This window comes from Dreissena polymorpha, chromosome 1 (genome assembly GCF_020536995.1).
Source record: "Dreissena polymorpha isolate Duluth1 chromosome 1, UMN_Dpol_1.0, whole genome shotgun sequence".
In the NCBI taxonomy this organism is placed as follows: domain Eukaryota; kingdom Metazoa; phylum Mollusca; class Bivalvia; order Myida; family Dreissenidae; genus Dreissena; species Dreissena polymorpha.
In genome coordinates this window covers 88,436,326-88,457,008 of record NC_068355.1, presented here as the reverse complement: position 1 = coordinate 88,457,008, position 20,683 = coordinate 88,436,326, and the positions used below count along the sequence as shown (strand labels likewise).

The following is a 20,683-nucleotide window of genomic DNA, read 5'->3' as shown; positions in this document are numbered from 1 at the left end:
TTGTGTTCACAGCTAATCTTCAGGTATCACCTGTGAAGGCTAGACAATGCACCAGTGACACCAGACCACACAAAGAATACCAAATACTATCAGCTCAACACCCTTAATGTCTTATTCTGAAACAAAATCTCTTCAACACATTAAAAGACAGTTTAACCTTATTCAAGAAAGTGCCAAATTTATGACAAACTAGGAATACTAGGAGGTTTAAGACAAAACTAGAAAAAAAACTACGAACACATTTTAAAGACTAGGAACAACTAGGAAAACTAGGAAATACTAAGAACTCTGGAAAGCCTGCATGTGGTATAAGATTAGGCATTTAATTTTGTCTAAAATGGACTTTGTTATCATTGTTTTTCTGTATTAGATAATCTATTCGTCCTAAGTTTAAGAGTGTCTAAGTAAGGGCACTAAATGGGTCTTCTTTTGTTGGTCATGTGTGTCTGGGTATTTTGATTTTCATATGTGTCGAAGTAAGACAGCGATATTAAGTTCGCAGGTAGTTTGTTTGTCATGATAGTCAAAAATAAGACAGCGAAACTTACTTCGTAGGTTGTTTGATTGTCATGTGCGTCAAATTATGACGGCGATGTTAAGATCGTTTGTCTTCCGTGTGCTTTAGGAAGCTTTATATGTCTTTAAAAAGGCACATGAGTACAATGTATTTACGGTGAATAATTTCGATGAGATAAACAGAAAGAGTGTAGACACTCTAATTTACAGACATTTTTGTGAGCTGCCGTCTACAAATCCCTTCAAATACGTACGCATTGTTTAATATAATATTTAGCCAACAAGTGCTGTGGAAATTCTTTTCTATGTGGCTATTTTAAGGCAACGATTTCAGAACTGTATATTTGATCTCGAAACGATTTCACATTTCTTGGGATTCGCTTAGTCAAATCTATTTTCTAAAACAGGCGGCTACCAAGTGCAAGCTGTTGTTGTTTTTTTAAGAATGTATGGTATACGAAGAAATGATATTAATATCTTTTTACCTGTACAGATAATAACATTCTTTATATGTAGTTCTCAGATTGACTTTTACTATTTGGAATAAGTATTTGTTGGCATTCGATTAATTTACTAAAGAATATACAAAATGCTGTAATATTCGATTCAAATCACATCGTTTAGGATTAACATTTAAAACGTCATTGATGTGTCAGTTCAAAACAAAGGGCACTTTACTTTGAATTGCAATCACGAGGTCATGGTAGGTTAGGGACACAAAAAGCAGTTGCGACTCAAATGTCTTGCATATTATTTCAGATGTTGACGAATGCGCCACCGACAACGGAGGGTGTGTCCATTTCTGCGAGAACACCCAGGGGAATTACACGTGCAGTTGTAGAGACGGCTTTCAGCTCGATCTAGACGGCAAAGATTGTATAGGTGAGCGAACAATATACAATCACATTATTCATCATTCTTATCCGGTGTATGCGTAATTAATGGTGGGCGTGAGGCGCTGCTAAATGAAATGAATGTGTACTTTCCAGACACATATTTTATTGACGAACAGGTTATATCACAATCGATAATCTATGCATTCTTCATTTAATTCAATAATATTAATATGTGCAACAAATATTTATTTGAATGCCTAACGTATAATCAATGGACAAGGACAAAAAATGCAGTGAATTAGATCCAATTAGTTGTTGGGCATAGAATTCTAAGAGATAAAGTATATGTGCATATGTGAAGTACATATCGCAACAAATAAAGCGTTCACGAAGAAGCTGTGTGGTAATATCAGTTGTTGTTGACGCGCCTCTCCACTAGGCGATTAGGTTGAAATCTCCGCAAGTAAATTTGGTAAGGTGGTTCACATAGACGGGACTGTGGGGTAACCTCCCTGTACCTGGTACTGCCATACTCCCAAAAATTTCACACTTACAACCAAAAGCAAGAACACATCACACAAAAACGCTCGCCTAAATCTAAGCCAAAATAAATATATGTCTGTATAAAACTAGATTAAGACATAATTATACATAAATCCACACTTTCGTAAGTCGCATATAACGCCAAGTAAGTAGAATTAAGCATTACTCCCTTTAATCGCATAATGATGCGACAGAACATCCATCGCCAATCCCGACAAACACATAATGATTAAGCTAAGAGTACAATATTTTCAATTGAAAAGGTCTATTTTCAATGGAATGTAAATAGGTTTGGAGTGAACATTTATGTATACATTTAAATGTAACAATGTTTTGTTATGATGTTCATAAAATAGATGTAATCTTTAATTAAACCATATTTTTGGAATACAATTGAGTCGCGTTCGGAGAAAACTGGGCATAATGCATGTGCGTAAAGTGTCGTCCCTGATTAGCCTGTGCAGTTCGCACAGGCTAATCAGGGACGACACTATCCGCTTTTATGACATTTTTCGTGAACATGATGTATCTTTTTAGCAAAAATTCAATTTAGGCGGAAAGTGTCGTCCCTGATAAGCATGTGCGGACTGCACAGGCTAATCTGGGACGACACTTAACGCACATTCATTATGCCCAGTTCTCAAATGTGCACAATCTTTGAGTGTTTTTTTTTATTAAATTGTGCTACAGAGGTATGGGTTTTCGCAATGCCAGATGATATTGAACGCATACATTAAACATTGCAATTGCTTCCCTTAAAAATAAATAAATGTAATACTCATTTTTGCCATTTATGCTGAATAAGGTAGAGTCCCCATGTATTTAAACAAAATATTGGTTTAAAATTCTAAAAAATACAAATATCACAATAAAAATTGTTTACCGCAAGCTTTAAACTATTTTATATAGGTTATACGTATCGAGTGTGAAATGTGATGAACATGATAAATTATTGTTGGTTCGGTTCTTGATTTAAACATAAAACGTTATGCAGTTAATAGTTTTATAAGATAGTCCAAATATTGACTTATCGACAATTTAAAATAAGAGTAGTTTGGTTAATTGAATAACATATATGTATGAGAGGTGTATACAGTTTTTAGTTATTCGCTGGCGAACAACTAAGGTTAGTACTACGCGTTCCAAGTCAGTCTGCTCTTTACTACGCTAAAAACGATAACCATCGCATCTGAGGCTATTAAAACATGCTGATGAACAAGTATAGTGGGATGTTGTGTAACCTCGTTCGTAGTGCATGCTACTATTGCTGATTCTGGGAAACATTATTTTGTTCTCAACAGATAGCGGCAATCTTTTGTATTCACGGGTGCTAACAACGCAATGGTAGAGTGTTAAGTTTGTTAACATTCACAGTTATCGCATGAGTTAACCAATTTCAACAGGTATATTATAGACAACAACAAAAATGCTTTATAATCGCTAAAACTGAATATAAGGTAGTCGGCGTAAATGCTAACTTTGAAATAAAGTTTGCAATTTACGTTTCTAAATAATTAAATTCAAAACAAACGTTTAACAATTGTGTTTGTTAACTTGGTAGTCACATATTCACCGCATGAAATATGTGTTATCAACTTATCATTGTCAGCTACACATCAGTGTAAGTAGATAAAAATTATACTACGGGTGTTCCACGTATTAGTGTAAGTAGATACAAATTATACTACGGGAGTGCACATCATATGCGTCCTCACATGTTTTATTATGAGTGTATTTTTTCACCATCGAAATATATCGTATGTTAACATTTGATTCACACGCTGTTTTCTTTCGACACATTTAAGTCACACTTTCATATCCGCGTCTTGCGAAAATGCGTTTCAGCCAGAGTATCTTAAGCCCAACCTGTGCATGGGCCCAGTCTGGTCAGACGCGATGCTGTTCGCTATAAAATCACCCGATGTGTTATGGTCTCATTATGTATCTCCTGACCAGACTGAGAGATGCGCAGGCTGAGTGGGCTATACATATAATGGGCTCATATGCAATAAGACCCATTTTCGCATGACGAGGGTCATTAAAAATCTCATCGCGAATTGTAAATGGCACATTTTAGCACAATGCTTTTCGATACAAAATTGTATTCAAAATAGCAAACTTGTAAATAAGGGCAGCCTATCCAGGCGTTTAGGAACGATTTCTAGACGTGCTGACCGAGTACGGCAAACATTTGTGGTTGGATAATTAAACGATTTTCCTCTTATCGCGACACTATACTATTTGCTTGTTTTCTCATCTCGAACGCAAAACTGTGTTTATCGATAGTTAATTATATATTCCCCGGACGATTTAGAGAACGAGTACTGACCCTGAAATTCTGCGAGAGGGATTTTGACGCGTAATTGTAACTGGGCTACAATTTGTGTTATTTGAACATACAAAGAATAGTCCGGCATTCCTAACACTGAATCCTTTGCGCTGAGCACAGACACCGTGATTTTGCCAAAGTGCAGAGGTCTAATCTCGAATCAGCCTATGAAATATTCGAATATAATCATGTGTGTCTGCTGGCGTTATGTAAAAGTCATTTAAGGTAAAAAGCTTGGTTAAACAGCTACGCCAAAAAAGCGCATTAGTGCTCTATATCAATGTTTATGTCGGTGTTGTTGACACCGTGTGAACTGCTACGGTAACAAGTAATGCATAGACACAAATTACGGGTCAACAGGGCTGTCTCTATGACTACCTAATTCGTGAGTAAAAAGTATTGCTCGCAGATTTATTTATTATTTATGTTCATCAATTATCGTATATAATTGTATATTTTGAATTTGTATATGGTGTCAATAATCAAAAGTATTGTACAGGGAATTTCCATATTGAAATTATATTTTTAGTAAAATAGATATTCGATATTAAAAAAATATTCATTTAATATGATGGTGATTGCAAATTGTCTTTATATTCAGTTTTCATTTCCTCTTTCATCATACTTAAAATGCTTTCTGAAAGTCAAAAAAGGGGGCCGCTGTTGTTATTTTGTCTAAGTTATCGCTATAAAATAAATAGGATTCTAAAAGGTGCACACACATCTCGACCCGCGCGTTAAGCCACACTCTTTATAAATTTGAATGGCTTGTGTTGATTTCAAACTTCCGATTAATTTTGAAAAATGAGTTGCGCCTTAAACTATACAATAGCGAACAACTTTAGTGCCTTCAGCGCTTTGATTAAAACTTTTTTTGAATATGAAGAATAATTTAGACTGATTCCTTAAGGTCTGCGATTATTTGGTGTACGATCAAAAGTCGCTGCACAACAGTTGAAAATATAAATTAGCAGAAACGCTAAGAATAACATTCCTTCAAATGAAAATTATTGTTTTTGATGTATAGACTTTGATTTAGAATAAATACAATGTCATATGTGTATGTCGGTGTTAAACGAAATAAATACTAATATATATCAGCCGTAAAGTTCATATTATTAACCATGTGTATACAATTCCACAAGTTATTAGCTTCATTTGACAAGTCCGTAATTTGAAATGTATGCAAATATATCAAAGAAGCTTTTGTTGTAAGAAATAGGATTTTTAATAATACTGTTTAATAAATTCCACAATCGTCTCGATATAACTGTGTTCTTGCCATCGATTGTGGGTTTTTGTATTTGTATTCTGACATTATGATGTTATGATATATAATGTTGTGACAGAAAATACTGGGTATAGTTGGTTAAAATATATGTATTTCAAACAAGAAAACATCATTTATACATACAATATCAGACAACATTACTCATACATTCTTGTTGGAAAAGGATTAGAACGTAAGACAAAGTCGTATATGGTTCTTCTATTATGCATTAAAAAGAGTTGCATTTTTTCGGACATTAATGACTATATAAGGCAAAGTTAACGTAATGGGAAGACAGAAACGCTTCTTTAAAAGATTTTCATTTTCATTATGCCGTCCATTGCAAGGTCTTACAGCAAATACAAGAATGGTCAGTAGTTCCATATTAAAATATACACGGTAATATTGAATGACCAATGAGAAATGTGAGTATAATCAAATATTATGATTGAATATGAACAAGTATTATGATTGAAAGTAAAATATGTTTCATCAACTTTCTTAAGTGTATTTCAACTGGTCATATAACAGAACATATTATATTAGAAGTGAATTATGATTTGACAGTTATTAATGTAGTCGATCGATGAACTAATCAATAAGGGATAAAATTTTAAATTTGTATGCATTGATTTTCATGGAACAAAAGTTTCCCTGTTTTCAAAGTTAATACTTCCGTCAGAGTATCAAGGTAACATTGGGGAGTAATTGCCATTGGCTTTTCTTTCAATGATCAAGCTTTGTCTGGCGATGTTCGATATTTATTTCTGCTACTGACACAACAAATTCGCTCCATTGAATAACTACCATTAACATATATGTTATTGAAATACATTTACCTTTAGAAGTCTTATTCGCAAAACATTAAGCAAAGGGATATTTTTGAGGAAATAAGAAGAGTGTTAATGATGAATCATAGGGCCTACACACATTATCTACTGCTTTACAAATAGGCGTACGCATACAATCGTTCACTTTTTTGATTATGCTCTTACCTTTTTGCTTATAAAGATCTTGAAAGTTCAAACGAATAACACAGAATTGTTGATATTGCTTGACACGCATTAAAATTGGGATCGTTTGAAGCCTTTAAGCTAACTTTCGCTAATCGGTATTCAACAAACTTAATGTTTCATAGCATGGTTTGTTTCTGATAGTAAGTTTTTCTTTTAATCAGCCATAACCATGGCAACATCAAAACAAAACTATACAGTTTGCAATGGATATATCAATATCCTCCAGACATTCAAAAGTAGGTTTAAAACCATATACCGTTTGAAAACAAATTTTCTACTAAAAACAAATGCTTGGTTCAAATGTCTCTGGATTTATATTTTTGACGAACATAACTAGCTTCTTCTGGTTTGCAATATCACAACTTTTGTCTGCAAGAGTATCTCAAAAACAGTTTTTTTTAATCTAGCTTGAAATTTATGTCACAAGTAATAAAAACATACAATAGATGACAAATGGATTCTGTTGCCCGTCATAGAGGAATAAAAGGAAGCGCGATCCACATTTTTAAAACATTTCAGGCAATTCAATCTACATAAGGCTATTACTATTATAATACCAATGATGAAAAAATAATACAATATAAAAACAATAATAATAAAAATAATAATCATAAATAATAATAATAATTGAATAATAATAATAAAAACTTAATAATAATATAATAGTGATAATAATAATAACACTAATATTATGATTATAATTATAATGATTATATTATTATTGTAGTATAAAACAATAATAATACTAATATAATTATTATTATATTTTATTTATTATTATTATTAATCCGTTTATATATAGTATTTATTATATTTATGATTATTATATTAGAGTACATTAAAAACTAATAATAATAATTATTATATTATGATTATAATTATTATTATTATTGTCATTGTTATTATAATTTAAAAAATCAAAGTCTAACTTATGTTTTGCCATTGTTCATGTTCATAGTTAGGACACAGGAGTTATACCACGATCATTGAACAATTTATCAAGCAAATTGTCAATTTCAATATTATGATCCTCATTCTGTTTGGTTGTATCCCCTTGCAACGTTGTACAGAGTATGTCCACTAGCTCACTTGGGAAAATGTCACTATCAGTCCAAACATATTCGAATCAATCAGCACCATGTTTCCAGCCACTATTTTGAACATCAGGCATGCATGGATACCTTTCATGAATGGACGTTTAACCAAATATAATTATGTTTGGTAATTAGCCCGTCTTGTGTGCATGTTAAGTGTTGCTTGACATGGAGGTAACAAAGTCAAGTCAACGTTGTTGCATGTTTTAAATGTTTTCCTTTGATCTCACGTACTTTAAATATCGTATCAAACTGGAGATTATAACATCTGAGTAATTCGGCTTTCCATACATATCACATAAGAAATACTCAATTTTCACTAACAAGTAATCACTAAATTCCTTTCCCTCACCCTACTTGGCAAAGGTTCGCATTAAGTCTGTTTGTTTCTCGAGAAGCTTTACTGGACCTTCTTTCCCCCTTCTCACAAATGCGCTCACTGTATCACAACCAGTAAAGTCGTGAATTGCGTCTAACACTGAACACAAGTCACCTCTCTTTGCTTTTACAACCTTGTCTTTGTCGAGTAGTCTTCGTGTGTTTCCAGTCTGGTGGCAAATAGCATTGAGGACCCAATGCGTGTCTAATAAGAAGCACTAAGACATCTTTAGCGGGTGATGTCACAATTATGGTTTTGATGGTATTTCCTACATTTTTTATGTGCATGCATTGCAAAATCATTAGAGTATCTGCTTCCTCTTGAGAAGAAAACAGAGATTTGTCTGGAACTGCCTCAGGTATCAGTCCGTTATGCCTTGTAAGCAGAAAGCATATTTCATTAAAAAAAAATTAGCGATCCTTACGTTGTTCTGCATATTTGTCAAAGCTCCATGTGTTCCAATAGTAATTTTAGAAGCCGTGCTTTGTTAAAATCGTTGGTAAGAAAACTTTTTCAGTCCTTTGGCGTTTGGATTTTTGCACCTAACAATAGAAATGTTGGTGATGCACCGCGACGTTTCCTTTAAAATGATTTAACTGAAGTTTCATGGTAGGTATCCGTGACAAAATTGAAACGACCACACATTGAAAGGTGAACCAAAACCTAATTTGCTGTTTTTTAAGGTATTAGACACTAACACTAGGCTGTATAGTAAGTAGTGCGTTGCCTCAATGATACTGAAAATATCATCCATAGGACTTAATGATTTTTGTTCAATGTCAGTCTTAATATAAGCTTTGCTTATCCGTGTTCACTGGCATTCCATCAGCTGTTGCCAAAGACCAAGGAACTGGAGAACGGGATAAGAAATTGACCGTTCAAGATCAGTATTATTCAGATTTGAAAGAAGGATCAATTCTGCAAATAGGTTGCGTTCAGCGTTAAGCTGTGCAAGTTTGTTACTAAAACGTCTAATTGTCTTATTTAGTTCTTGTGTGGCGATGCCTTTAGTTTGTTTCGCTTGATGGGATAATGGAACAATACGTTCTTTTCAATGAGAGAATCAGTGATAAAGGCTTCCATAGCAGCACGACCAATATCTACTGCCTCAAGAAGGTTGATACTGCTCCTGGTTTAGTTGGAACACCAGATGATGAACAATACAACTCATCCATTACATTCTCAACATTAAATGGGTTAGGAAAATGTTCTGTTCTTCGAGTTTATAGGCTTTATATTTCTCTTTGTATACAGAAGGGTGGTGTTGAAGAATGTAGCTAACGTATCTTTTCTTTTACCATTTTGAGCCGTTCCACATGATGTCCTAGTACAATATGCTCATCAACATTATTACATATGTTCTTAAAGCGTCAGTGTGCACAGATTGGTTAATGCTTGTATCTGAACCTTCGTGACTCATGGCGAATCCCAGATCTTGTATAATTTCTTCTGCAGGCATAATGGTACATTGCTTCACGGGCATTAAGTTCTTTATCCAGAACTTTACAAAGCATCCGTTTATCAGAATTTGGAATCGCTGCTATGTTAATTGATTCTTCAGCACATGTTATATCACATTAAGTTAAATTTTGCTTGCAGCCCTTAAATTTTATAGTACTTTTGTCACAAACATGCATCTATCCACTGAAAAGAGAACATGCTACTGGAAGCACCTATGGATAAACGCCATTACTTTGATGTAGACGTCTGCTTGTCATCATCATCAGGTAATGAATGTACCCGCTTTGGGGCATGACTTAGATTGGTGAACAACTGGTAATATCGTCTGTGTATTCCAGGTTGTTCAATATCCAATTGTTCGGAAAGATTTCTAGTCAAGTTTCCTAGTCTATGTTTTGAGGATATGTATGTTGACATTGTTGTTGCTACTTCTTTACGTTTTTGGAAACTATAATCTGTCATTGAATGTACATCTTCCTTAACTGTACTTTCAAAATGAACAATACATTTTTTCCACTAACGTATCTATTGGCTAGATTTCAAATTCTTAGTTTTAGGTTAATTAGCTTCTCCATTGTAACTTTTTGAACAGGGACGATTTAAAGAATTTCTACCGATTTACAGACACTAGTACTATTGGGATACTAGTACACTTCATCAAAAAGAAACATATTACTAAAAACATAGATTTCTTAAATTGAGAACATTTTCTGAAATATAGGCCGTAATAAATAATACAATAGTACATGAAGCGATGATTTCACTTGTTCAAGTAGAATTACTCTTCTGACTGTATATTATTTACTCGCAACATTAATTATATTATGAGACAACACTTTGATTGTGTTATTGTACATTTTTCTTATAGTATTTTATTTTTATAATTTCGCAAAAGGCTCATTGTATTGTCCATATAAAACGGTGTTTTTCTTTGTGCACATTATATTTTGTTTCTCTCTCAGGCACAATCTAAGTTAAAATGAAAATTGCTAGGGAATCTGTTGTCTGTATTATGGATATACAGGGATAACGTTTTCTTGAATATAGAGATAGGCTATATAAATGTTAACACAATAAAAACCCGCCAATAGAGCCTATTGATCAATTTTATCTACACCAGCCTGAGGTGTGATATATTTACTTGCATTCCCAGCAGTACAAACCTTGCAGAATGAAAACATTACTCGTTGATAGAACATCATATTTCGGCTTAATTATCATTCATTTTGGAAAAATACATAAGGATTTCTTTATGGCTTACCAAAACTGATCAAAGCATTAAGAAATAAATTCCCTTTAGCTTTTTAGGACATTTTGAAAGTCAAAACTTTGGTTTTATGTGCAGAAATTCAATAAAATGTACGGATCTAAACAAAGATACGTAACGTGTTAGAAAAATAGTTGATATTTACAATTGTATGTATCAAAGATACACTATGTAGTTAGATTTCTCATTCACAATGTTTTAAATTGACAGAATAGGATTGGACACCAGTTATTTAGCAATAATGTTACTTTAAAAGAATTAATAGAAGCAGTATTTTAAAAAGAAAAAAATGTAAAAAGGCAAAATAAGGGTTATGCGTTTCAAAGCCCTATAACTTTATAAAGCTCCAACAGAATTGTGCAAGCTTTTTTCATGAAATGCCTACTACCAAGATGGTTTAGAAAAACATAACCTTGAAAATTAAACCGGGGGGAGCAGGGTCATATGCAGGTCAATGGCAGTTCGACTTTACATCAGTTTTGTCTATTATGCGATGAACTTTCGCGAAAAAAATGCAGCAGCGTTCTTTCATCGACGCTCTCGTTGTCAGATTAACGTAAGACATGTTAAATCTTATAGAAATGTCATTCAAACCTGTATAACAGACTGGGGTTATATAATTATATTCATAAACCCCACTGAGGAAATGTTCCATTAAAAGGCATTTACATATGTCTTTACTCATGCGAAATCACCCAAGTACTAATGGTGCCGGTAAAATAGTAAAAACACACACTTTAAACTTAAAAAGCCGTAAATAATCATATTCATTGGGGTTAAACAAACAAGGATCAAACATAGCTAAAATATACACTAATTTAATGAAAGCCCTTAATCCCAGATGTTTATTGACTTACATGTTAAGGATAGGAAATCAAACAACAAATGAGACATATCCTTAGATGGATTTTTACTAAACGGTAATATATGTATTAAACGTCTTCTTGCAGACATGAACGAGTGTTTCCGAGACAAGGGTGGTTGCGAACATCAATGTGTGAACACCCTTGGCGGGTACGAGTGTCGATGTAACCAAGGATACTCACTTGAACATAACGGCAGGTCTTGCAAAGGTAAGTGGTATGGATATCATTGTAAGAACGTCACTGAAGTTCTTAAGCATGTAAGATTTATGAACGTTGATTTGAAAACATGACCCAAACTTCTAGACAAGTGAACAATATGAACATCACTCTGTGGGCATACCTGAAGGTCTTTGACAGGTACAGAAAATGTACATTCGTTTGTTAGCATAACTGACCGGTAAATAGTATGAACAACAGAGTGTAAAAAGCAAAAATCTTTGACAGGTAAGGAAGATGAACATTTGAATGTTATCATTACTGAATGTTTGACTCAGTTAAGGAATACAAGCAACAGTGTGTAAGCAAACCTTAAGGTGTGGAACATATATATACATCTGACTGAAAACAAACAATCTTTTGGAACTTTTATAAATATTATCACAGGGGTGTGGACAGTGTGGTCAGCATGAGTGTAAAATGCGGAAATTCAAGGCAGGTACGACTGCCGATTTTATCAATTATACTCGCTTAAACATTACGGTCGGCTTGAGTAGAGTAGCAGTTCAATTACAAGGAAAACATGTGTCTCAATGAATAAACATTCGTGAAATCACAGAAACATGACAAAACATAATATCACGACAGTTAAGTGGCTACGGGTATTTTTGTAATCACGTATAATCATATCGGCTTCTACATGAATGCTGTAAGGGATACAAGTTTAACCCATTTAAGCCTAGGGGACTCTCCCATTCTTCTCAATTGGATCAATTTATTTCTAAAATAACTGTGGTCAAGTAAATTTATTTCTATATTAAGAATATTTCTTACAAAATTCCTTAATGCAAACAGCGCAGACCAAGATGAGATGCCGCATCATGCGGCGTCTCAATTGGGTATACGCCGTTTGCCAAGGCCATTTTCTAGACGTTAGGCATAAATGGGTTAATACAACTAAAATTAACGGGAAAACAGCCATGCGCCATAGTAAGATTTTAAACAACATACTATTAACGACATAATTTTATTTGTTTTGAACGAGTATGTGGACAAGAATTTAATTATTGGCGTCGCCCTGGAGGGCGGCGACTAGTATGTAATGCATTTTTTTCGCTTATGGAAGGAGAAGTTTTTTTACGGATCAAGGTATATATTTTTGTTTTAAGAATATCTTGTGGTGATTTTTTGTGTAAATTAGTGTTAATAAGTACTGCATTTGTGCCTGTTACATTTATAACAACATTTATTGCCAATAATGCAAAGCTTATTGTTTTAATTAATAACTGATCCACAACTGATCACAGGGGAAAGATCAAAGGGACTGGGCAAATACGCGAAACTTCCTGGTTTTGTATAAAAACAAATGATGTTTTGTATAAAAACAAAACATTATCAAAATATACTTATTTTTTGGTTTTTCTAATTTGCTTACTTATCGGAGAATCAATGTAGTACGATATTTGACGACCTATCGCGCAAGCAAGTTTATTGGAAGGCGTAGTGGTACGAAAACGTACAATGTATTAATTTATTAATAGACATATAATAACTATTGCTATACACAAGTTCACCAAATAGCAGTACATAAGTGAATGTCAGCCGGAATAGCTAAGTTGGGAGAGCGTTAGACTGAAGTTGTTTACGCAACAGTCATCTAAAGGCCCCCGGTTCAATCCCGGGTGCCGGCACGAACGGAACAGTTCGGCGGCTGACATTTTTTTCAGTCAGGTTAATAAATATAATAAAGCTTTATTTATGTAGACATTTTAAAATCCATTTTACTACAATTGGACATTTTTATTAAAATTAATGGATGCAACGTGTCGACAACGTTAATTAAAATTTCTTACATCACTTAAATATCTTATAAAAAATACACGTGTTTTTATATTAACAAATAAATGCAAACAACACATCTATTATCCATGTATTTTTAGGTTGTCTATCATAGGCCTATCCCTACCACATATAGAGCGCGAAGCGCGACTCATATTATTGATTGTAACAATGAGTTGCGATAAAGGAAGCAACCGCTTATCAAGGAGGAGCTGTGTCCCAGCAACCCGTTTCCCTTGAGTCAAGCACTCCTCGGAGTTTTTATAAGAACCACATATAGAGCGCGAAGCGCGACACGTATTACTATCCAGGTGGTTTGGGCCCTTTAGCATTATTCGACCATTACGTCCATAGTTATCTTCCTTAGAATTTGAGAAATTTTGAAATCCTTGTTCGAAGTCCAAAATTTTCATCCGATTGTTTCCAAACTTTCACAGGTTTTTTATCAATGAGGACCCAACCCAAACTATATGAGCAATATCGGACCATAAGTCCAGAATTATGTCTCTTTGAATTTAAAAATGAAAGTGAAAAACTGCTTGGTTAGGTGATTATGTCAACATTTTTCATCAGATTCTTTCCAAACTTACAGTGTCTTCATATCAATGAGCATTTTTACCTCATTAAAATTGAGAAACATCTGGACAATAAGTCCCGTTTTTTTCTATTAAATTTGACAAAATAAACAATTTCCACTTGTTTAAAAGTTTTCACAACTTTCGTCTGAACCTTTCCAAACTTGTTAAGTGTTTTTATATCAGTATTACTCGAAACCTATTGAAAATGATGAATATCGGAGTAATAAATCTATTATGATCTTTTACTGAATTTCAAGGTATTGTGAAATGCAGCTTCTTTATACAATTTACAGTTTTCATTCATTTTTTTTTAAAACTTTAACAGTGTTTTCATATCAATGAGTACTCAACCCCTATCGTAAATGAGCAACGTAAGAATAAGTTTAGAATCATCCCCCTTGAAGTTGAGAACAATATGAAATTACGCTTACAAGATGAAGCAGATTTTTTTAAACCGACACAGTTCTGTTCCATTAATGAAAACTGCACATGGATACCAGTAAAAAAAAGGAAACCAATGTAAATAAAATGAACTATAAAACCTTTGGGAGTTACAACACAAAATCATATATAATGGTCATTTGGGGGTTATAACACAGCATCGTAAATAATGGTTATTCGGGGGTTATAACACAAAATCATAGATAATGGTTATACCAGTATCATTTTCTATTTTGTTTAAAATGATAGGCAAATATCTTAATATTAACAGTAGAACAAAAATTGTCCCATGTAACTTCATTGAGTGCCTTTTACACTGAAATTCCCGACGCCCTTTGATGCTTTGCATCAATACTTATCTTGTTGTACTATTATGATATAATAAGCGAATATAAGACGTCGGAAATCACTAACCTGTTAAATAACCATGCATTTGCAGTGTTCATATGACACGATCAATCCTTGTCTGTATTCATTGTTCGATTGTCGGTCCATTTCAGTGGGCTCCTATTGCCAGAAGTACAAGGGCTGCGAGCATTCCTGCACGACGAACGCGCTCGACTCCGTAGTTTGCACGTGCAGACCCGGATATAGGCTACATTCCAATGGCACTAACTGCATTCGTACGTACGTAACCCAGCCACTGGGTGTATGAAATATTGAACTCAACTAATACTTGTATAACTTAAATGTCATATTACCTCAGATTAATTGCAATAACTTTATTTTGTGCGCACAAAAAAGCATCGTTTAAATAATCTGTTATCGTGCCCTGCCCAATGTGCATTTACACGGATACAAAACCAAGCATACTGGTTGTCAATCAAAAATTTGTGCCAGTCTTTAAAGCTAAAGCACATTCATTTAAAAATAACAACAGTCATTATATAAGCCTCATTCGGCAATGATTTAACTAACAAACATGTGTGTATTTACAAACTTAGATTCCGATGGCACTTATTACCTTACTAAGTACATTTTGTGTTAAACTATGTATATTCAGCATACATTTCAATTGACACGTATTACATTTTTACGTGCGCGCATACATTTTCTTTGTTAGTGCCTTTATTAATCATGTTGTCAATGACAGTAATAACAGTGACACTTTCAATTACACTTAAATTCGCGCACATAAAATGCATGAGTACTCCGCACTAATTCCAATAGAAACTTATTACATTTTTACTTACGTGCACGTAGTATAAGGTTAATTAAACATGTATTCCAAAAAGCTAATTACATTCTCACGTGGTTATATCCAGTATGTTGTTTATTTGAACCAACTCTCCAACGGCCATTACTGTCGTACGTACGCACGCTAATAAACCTGTTAAGTAACTAACTGCGTAGGTACCGGAATTTTCAACTAAGACCCAAATGAATTACCGGTAAACAACTTTCGTATGTAATACGTTTTTTTTTTATGTAATGCATCACAATGTGCGGGTGTATTTCACGACGATTATGTGCTACGACAATTAATGCATTCACACTTATTTACAAGGCAATGGGTATTTAAAAAAAATCTTTCATACTGCAGAAACATGTTCTGTCGGAAACGGCGGTTGTCAACATAACTGTACAGACACTCCGGACACGGTGCAATGTACGTGCGCACAGCAATATATACTGAATAGAGACAACAAGACGTGTACAGGTACGTAAAACGATTGGACACAGTATGTGTCTGTTTCCAAATATATCATGCTTTGTTTGCATTTTAATAAACAAATGTCCATCTTTAAGACATTTAAACCTCTAAGGTGCAACCATTTTAACAATTCGATGAGCAGTGTATGCAAAATTAGAAATTTAGTAAATTCATTTTTGAGGTCACTAAAGGGACCTTTTCACGTTTTGGTAATTAGCACAATTAAAAAAGAAAATTGTTTCAGATTCGCAAATTTTTGTTGTAGTAATGATATTTGTGAGGAAACAGTAGTACTGAACATTAACCATTCTCTATATCACCATTATAGGCATCTTTTGACGATTTAAAAACTTAAAAAAAAATATGAAGCGTTGCAACGCGAAACGATTGAATAATTTGGAGAGTTCTGTTGTTGTCGTTATATTTTGTGACACTTCGAGGATTGCTGATATAAAGTATAAAATACATCACGCATTGTATTTTCACGGATGACCGAGTGGTCTTAGCGTGAGGCTTTTACTCCGGGGCTCAGTGGTTCGAGCCCAGTTTCGGGTTACTTTTACTCTTTTTTTCGTTCTTTATTTTTTTTACTCGAGCTTAATAGATCCACTTTTTACATGTTTCAATATAAAGCATTTAATGACAAACTTCTCCTTATGCCCAAATCTGTGAAAAGTTCCCTTTGACATATGTTTTCTCACCTGAGAAGAACATTTTATAAGTAAATATGTATTTCAAAATAAGCGATTGCTTTCTTAGTTTTCAGCATCTTATTTCCTCAAAACACTCACTCGTTCTCAGCAAACACATTCCTTCATTAAAATTTACACAATTAATGTGCTATACCTCTGTATGGTCTTTTACAGCGTCATGCGAGGTCAATAATGGTGGCTGTGAGCGGAAGTGCACAGATACACCGGAAGGACCCGTGTGCTCCTGTCCGGAAGGCTTCGAACTTCATCAAAACCAGAAGAACTGTCTGGGTAAGGTGTCTTTACCGGGAATGTAACTCTCGAAAAAAGGAAGAAAAATTAATGTCCAATAACCTAAATAAATTCAAAAGAATATATTTCTAGATAAAATGGAGAAGGAACGGCAATGTCGATTTTCGCACAGTAGTTATAGAGAATTAATACCAATGCCGATTTTCGCACAGTAGTAATGGAGAATTAATACCAGTGCCGATTTTCGCACGGTAGTTATAGAGAATTAATACAAATGCCGATTTTTGCACAGTAGTAATGGAGAATGAATACCAGTGCCAATTTTCGCACAGTAGTAATGGAGAATTAATACCATTGCCGATTTTCGCACAATAGTTATAGAGAATTAATACCAGTGCCGATTTTTGCACAGTAGTAATGGAGAATCAATACCAATGCCGATTTTCGCACAGTAGTTATAGAGAATTAATACCAGTGCCGATTTACGCACAGTAGTAATAGAGAATTCATACCAGTGCCGATTTTCGCACAGTTGTAATTGAGAATCAATACCAATATCGATTTTGCACAGTTGTTATAGAGAATTAATACCAGTGCCGATTTTCGCACAGTAGTTATAGAAAATTAAAACCAGTGCCGATTTTCGCACAGTAGTTATAGAGAATTAATACCAGTGCCAATTTTCGCACAGTAGTTATGGAAAATTAATTATCTCATCTTCGCCCGTGGTCCCATCTGGGACATAGGCCGCCAACCAGCTTCCTCCGGGCGTCTCGGTTCTGGGCGAGTCTCTTCAGCTGCCTCCATGTTTGGCCTATCTACTTAGCATCTGCATCCAGGTCACGGCGCCAGGTGTTTCTAGGCCGCCCTCTCATCCTTTTCCCTTGGGGGTTCCATGTGAGAGATTGCCTTGTCGTATTGGATGCTGGCTTGCGAAGGGTGTGGCCTATCCACCTCCAACGTCTCTGAAGAATGTCTTCCTTAACTGGCTGCTGGTTTGTTCTTCTCCATAATTCTTCGTTGGAGATCTTGTCTGGCCAGCGGATCTTGAGGATCATCCTGAGGAAGGTGTTGATGAAGACCTGTATTTTCTTTATGGTGGTGACAGTGGTTCTCCAGGTTTCTGCTTCATAGAGAAGTAGCGGCTTCACGATGGTATTGAAGAGCCTAATCTTGGTGGTGATGCCAATTGCGCTGGATCCCCAGATGTTCTTCAGCTGATGGAAGGCTACTCGTGCTTTACCGATGCGGGTTCTGACATCTGCATCCGTTCCTCCCTGGTTGTCCACAATGCTGCCGAGATAGGTGAAGCTGTCCACCTCCAGCGCCTCGCCTTGGACTGTGATGGGTCTGTTGTTGGATGCGTTGGTCCTGAACACCTTGCTCTTCCCTCTGTTGATGGTGAGGCCCAGGCTCGCTGAGTTGTCCGCTTCTATGTTTGTCTTTTCCTGCATCTGTTGTTGGTTGTGGGAGAGAAGAGCCAAATCATCGGCAAAGTCGATGTCTTCCAGCTGTTCCCAGAGTGTCCACTGAATTCCATTCCGCTTCTGCTCCGTTGATGTCTTCATTACCCAGTCTATGGCCAGCAGGAACAGGAAAGGTGAGAGTAAACAGCCTTGCCTCATACCAGTTCTCACTTCAAAGGCATCTGTGAGCTGTCTGCCATGAACAATACTGCAGGTGATTTCCTCATAAGACTTCCTGATGATGTTGGTGATCTTTTCTGGCACTCCGTAGTGCCTCAGAAGTCTCTAGAGGGACTCCCGGTCAACACTGTCAAACGCCTTTTCATAATCAATAAAGCTGACATACAACGGCGAATTCCATTCCAGGGATTGTTCTGGAATGATGCTTAGGGTCTCCTTTCGGAAGCCTGCTTGTTGGTCTTGGAGATGCGGGACTACTGCGTCTTTCATTCGTTTCAGCAGGATGCGATGAAGCACCTTTCCTGGAATGGACAACAGTGTGATTCCTCGGTAGTTGGAGCAGGAACTAAGGTCGCCGCGTTTCTTGGGAAGCTTGATGAGGTAACCCTCTTTCCACTCTGTTGGGATTTCTTCTTCTTCCCATATCTTGCTGAAGAGCGGGTGTAGTAGCTCCACACTGGTCTCCACGTCAGCCTTATGCGCTTTTGCCGGTATGCTGTCAGGTCCTGCAGATTTGCCGTTCTTCAATTGCTTGATGGCGCTTCTGATCTCTTCCTTTGTGGGAGTGCAGCATTTGATTGGCAGATGTAGCTGGCAGAATCTCCGGTGTGTTCACAGGGGCTCGCCTGTTGAGAAGCTCCTGGAAGTGCTCAATCCACCTCTTCTTCTGCCCTTCATCATCTGGTATTACTCCTCCATTTTTGTCCCTTACTGGCCTCTCTGGCTTGGAAAACTTTCCTGCTAATCTCTTTGTGATGGAGTACAGATCTTTAGTTCTGTTTTGATAGGCTATCTCTTCTGCTTCTGTTGCAAGCGTCTCTAGGTAGTTCCTCTTGTCTTCTCTAATACTTCGCTTGACGCTCCTATTTGCTTCGGTGTACTCTTCTTGTGCTTTCACTTTTGCGGCTCGTGTTCTGCTGTTGTTTACACTTGCCTTCTTTTCTCGTCTTTCCGCAACTTTCTAAAGCGTCTCTGCTGATATCGACTTTTTGTGGGTGTAAGACTTGGAGCCCAGTACTTCTTGGCATGTTGAAGTCACTGCTTCTTTCACTCTCTGCCACTTCTGCTCTATCGTCCTTTCTTCAAGCAGCTCCTCTAGGACCTGGAACTTGTTGGAGAGAGTGACCTTGAACTCTTCTTGCTTCCAGGTGTCTTTCAGAGTGGCAATGTTGTACCGTTGGCGTTGGTTGGGCCCCCCTGTCCAACTATTGTTCAGCTTTAGTTTCAATCGGGCGACGAGGAGATTATAGTCCGAGGCCACGTCTGCTCCTCGCTTGACACGTACATCCTGAAGAAAGCGACGGAACTTCCTTGCGATGCACAATTGGTCAATCTGGTTCTCCGTTGACAGGTCTGGTGACACCCAAGTTGCCTTGTGTATCCTTCTGTGATGGAAAACACTTCCTCCGATGACCAGGTTACTTGTGGTGCACAGGTCGGCGAATCTCTCCCCATTGTCGTTCATCTCGCCTAACCCTTGCTTTCCCACGATCTCCTCATATCCTCGGTTGTCACTGCCGATCTTTGCGTTTAAGTCACCCATTAGAATGGTGATGTTTCTCTTTGGTCTGTCTTGTATGATGGTTGACAGTCTTTTGTAGAAGTTGTCCTTCTCATCCTCGTTACTGTCGTTTGTCGGGGCGTAGCACCGGATTATGTCCACGTTGATCCTCTTCTTCTTTGTACGGAAAGAGGCCGTCATGATCCGAGGTACGTGTGCCTCCCACCCGATGAGCTCTCCCGGTGCTGACTTTGAAAGCATCAGGGCTACTTCCTGGGTGTGTGCTGCATCTTCCTGCTCATGCCCCGAGAACAACAGCAACTCAGTCGCTTCTGCCCAGAGCCAGT

At 36.2% G+C, this 20,683-nt stretch overlaps 1 protein-coding gene across 4 annotated transcripts in view; it reads left to right on the top strand.

The window, feature by feature from the left end:
* The window catches only part of LOC127839511 (signal peptide, CUB and EGF-like domain-containing protein 2), a 131,124-nt gene that overhangs the window by 66,341 nt on the left and 44,100 nt on the right, over window positions 1-20,683 (top strand). For all 4 annotated transcript variants that reach the window (XM_052367910.1, XM_052367918.1, XM_052367904.1 and 1 more), the window contains 5 exons: window positions 1,276-1,398; window positions 11,662-11,784; window positions 15,092-15,214; window positions 16,135-16,251; window positions 17,112-17,228. In XM_052367910.1, coding sequence (XP_052223870.1) covers window positions 1,276-1,398; window positions 11,662-11,784; window positions 15,092-15,214; window positions 16,135-16,251; window positions 17,112-17,228 — 603 coding nt within the window. The remainder of the gene's footprint in view (window positions 1-1,275; window positions 1,399-11,661; window positions 11,785-15,091; window positions 15,215-16,134; window positions 16,252-17,111; window positions 17,229-20,683) is intronic.